Source organism: Plasmodium sp. gorilla clade G2, assembly GCF_900097015.1.
Source record: "Plasmodium sp. gorilla clade G2 genome assembly, chromosome: 12".
NCBI lineage: Eukaryota > Apicomplexa > Aconoidasida > Haemosporida > Plasmodiidae > Plasmodium > Plasmodium adleri (nom. inval.).
In genome coordinates this window covers 2,045,001-2,047,500 of record NC_041704.1, presented here as the reverse complement: position 1 = coordinate 2,047,500, position 2,500 = coordinate 2,045,001, and the positions used below count along the sequence as shown (strand labels likewise).

Sequence of the window (2,500 nt, the reverse complement as noted above, 5' to 3'; positions counted from 1 at the left end):
TGATATGTAACGTTTCTAATATTTTTTAATTCATATTTTATAACTCAATATAATATTGAATGGGAAAAATCAAAAAATTTTAACAAATAGTAGAAAAGAAATGAAAAATAAAATAAACATATATAAAATAATATAATATAATATAATAATAATAATAATTCATTTTATTTTATTTGTCACAAAAAAGAAAAAAAAAAAAAAATTTGACACGTTATAAATTAAATGTAAATAATATAAATATAAATTTATATATATATATTTATTTTATATATATAATATACACTTTGAAGATGCTATTTATTTTTTTATTTTGCTCGTTGATGTAACCTCCTTTTCATAATACCGTTGCTGTACTTTTACACATTTTCATGTCTAATATATTATCTAATACATTTTTGAAGAAATTTTTAAAATTATTTTCTTCATGTATTGAAGATATTTGTTTTAGATGTTGTTGATTTTCTTCAGATTGGCATGTATCATCATTATCTTTATTATTATTATTATTATTATTATTATTATTATTATCATCATTTTTGTCTATACTTTTACTATTACTTCTTATACTTTGTATACTACTATCATTATTTTCTTTATAATTTTCATTTTCATTTGTTTTGATAACAGTTTCTTCATACGGCTCATTTGCTCCATTTATTATAAGATAGTCATCATCGTCAACATTGTCTTTTAAGTGACATACTTCAACATCCTCAGATGCAAATAAAAATTTCGGATCTTCATTTAATTTGTTTGCATTTTTATTTTCTTTACTTTCTAATACTTCAAAATCTGCTTCAATTGAAGATTTTGTTTCTCCTATTATCTCTCCTTGTATCTCTACTGTTCCTTTTTTTTTTCTGAAGGTAAATTTTTTGGTGAATTGTCTCATGATAGAATCTTTTTTAGGATTATTGTTATCTTGAATAATAATACTTTTGGATGTCTTAGGAACTTGTTTAAATTTTCTTGTAATTAATAAATCGTCTTCTGTTAGATCTTTTATAGATACTCTTTTTATATCTAAGTTTATACCATCAGTCCATTTGTTTGTATTATATTCAGGATCTCTCATAATAATAGGAGGATATAAATCTTCTTGAAATATGGATGAATTCTTTCTAGGTACATAAAAAGAGATTGGTCTAATATTTGTGTTGTTTTCATTTTTATATACTCTACCAATTTCACATTTATAAACGTCACACATACGTTTAGGCAAGAATCCAAATGATCTAAAAGGTAAACATGATTTATATTCATCAACCTTACGTATGGAACCGTGAGAATATTGATAATAACGACAATTACCATCTCCTTTACCTATTAAATAAATCATACCTACACTTTCATCATAATGAGGTAATAAAGGTGCAGCAGCATTATCTAGAGTAATAGTTGTTAATGGAGATGTTGTATTCTTTAAACTCCATAATTTTAATTCTCTCATATTATTCTTTGAAAAACCTGTAGTTAAAATACATTTGTCTTCACCACCGAATCCATCAATCCATATACATTTTGTACTCTTACCACCATCATGAATTAAAAAGCTATTACAAATTTCTTGTTTTCTAGGATCTATTATATGTATCTGCTTATTTTGACAAGTACCACTTAATAAATTACCTGTTATATCCCATTGCAATGAGCTTAATTTCTTTGGCATATTTATTTCAAAAGCTTTCTTCTCATTTTCAATATCCCATATATTAACAGTAGAATCAAAAGAAGTAGATGATAATATAAAATAATTCATAGGATTCCATGATATTAAATTTACTTTTTTCTTATGTCCATTTAATATACATAAAGGATCTTTTACTTCATTCACATTCTCATCTTCATGACGTATCTCCCATATTCTTATAGACATATCTTCAGAACATGATGCTAATATCTCGCTATAACAAGGGTTAAATGATAAATCAAGGATAGGAGATGTATGACTCTTTAATTTTATTACTGGAGGGTTTCTCACTTGATTTTCTAATCTGACAACTCCGATCATTCCTCCCCCTTCCACTTGCCAAGGTACCTAATATGAAAAAAAAAAAAAAAATAAAAGGATAAACAAATAAATATATATATATATATATGTATGTATTAATAACCCATTATTTTTTGAAACACATGAAATATATACATAAATACATATACAAATATATCGCATCATTTGTATGTTTTTTTTTTGTTTTTATTTATTTTTTTTTTTTTTCCTTACAGCAATATATCCAGCACTACAAGCTATACCACATGTTTCGGTTGCTCGCGAGCAAATCCTTAAGTCACCGTACAGGTTATTTGACGGATCAGCTAAAAAAAAAAAAAAAAAAAAAAAATTAACATATATATATATATATATATATATATATATATATATTTACATATTTATATTTTTTCATGATAATCATCCTTTTAATATGAAAAGATTTATTCACACACATATAATTTATTTTCTTACGATATAAATTCTTTATTAAAGGAACATTATACATCC

The 2,500-nt window shown here is 24.0% G+C and overlaps 1 protein-coding gene across 1 annotated transcript; it reads right to left on the bottom strand.

Moving 5' to 3' along the window:
- Positions 1-334: 334 nt before the first annotated feature.
- On the bottom strand, positions 335-2,498 carry PADL01_1251400 (coronin; the record flags this gene model as incomplete). The annotated part of the gene is made up of 3 exons (XM_028683497.1): positions 335-2,038; positions 2,225-2,316; positions 2,465-2,498. 3 exons carry the CDS (start codon positions 2,496-2,498, stop codon positions 335-337), a joined length of 1,830 nt encoding a protein of 609 aa, XP_028539669.1.
- Positions 2,499-2,500: the final 2 nt, after the last annotated feature.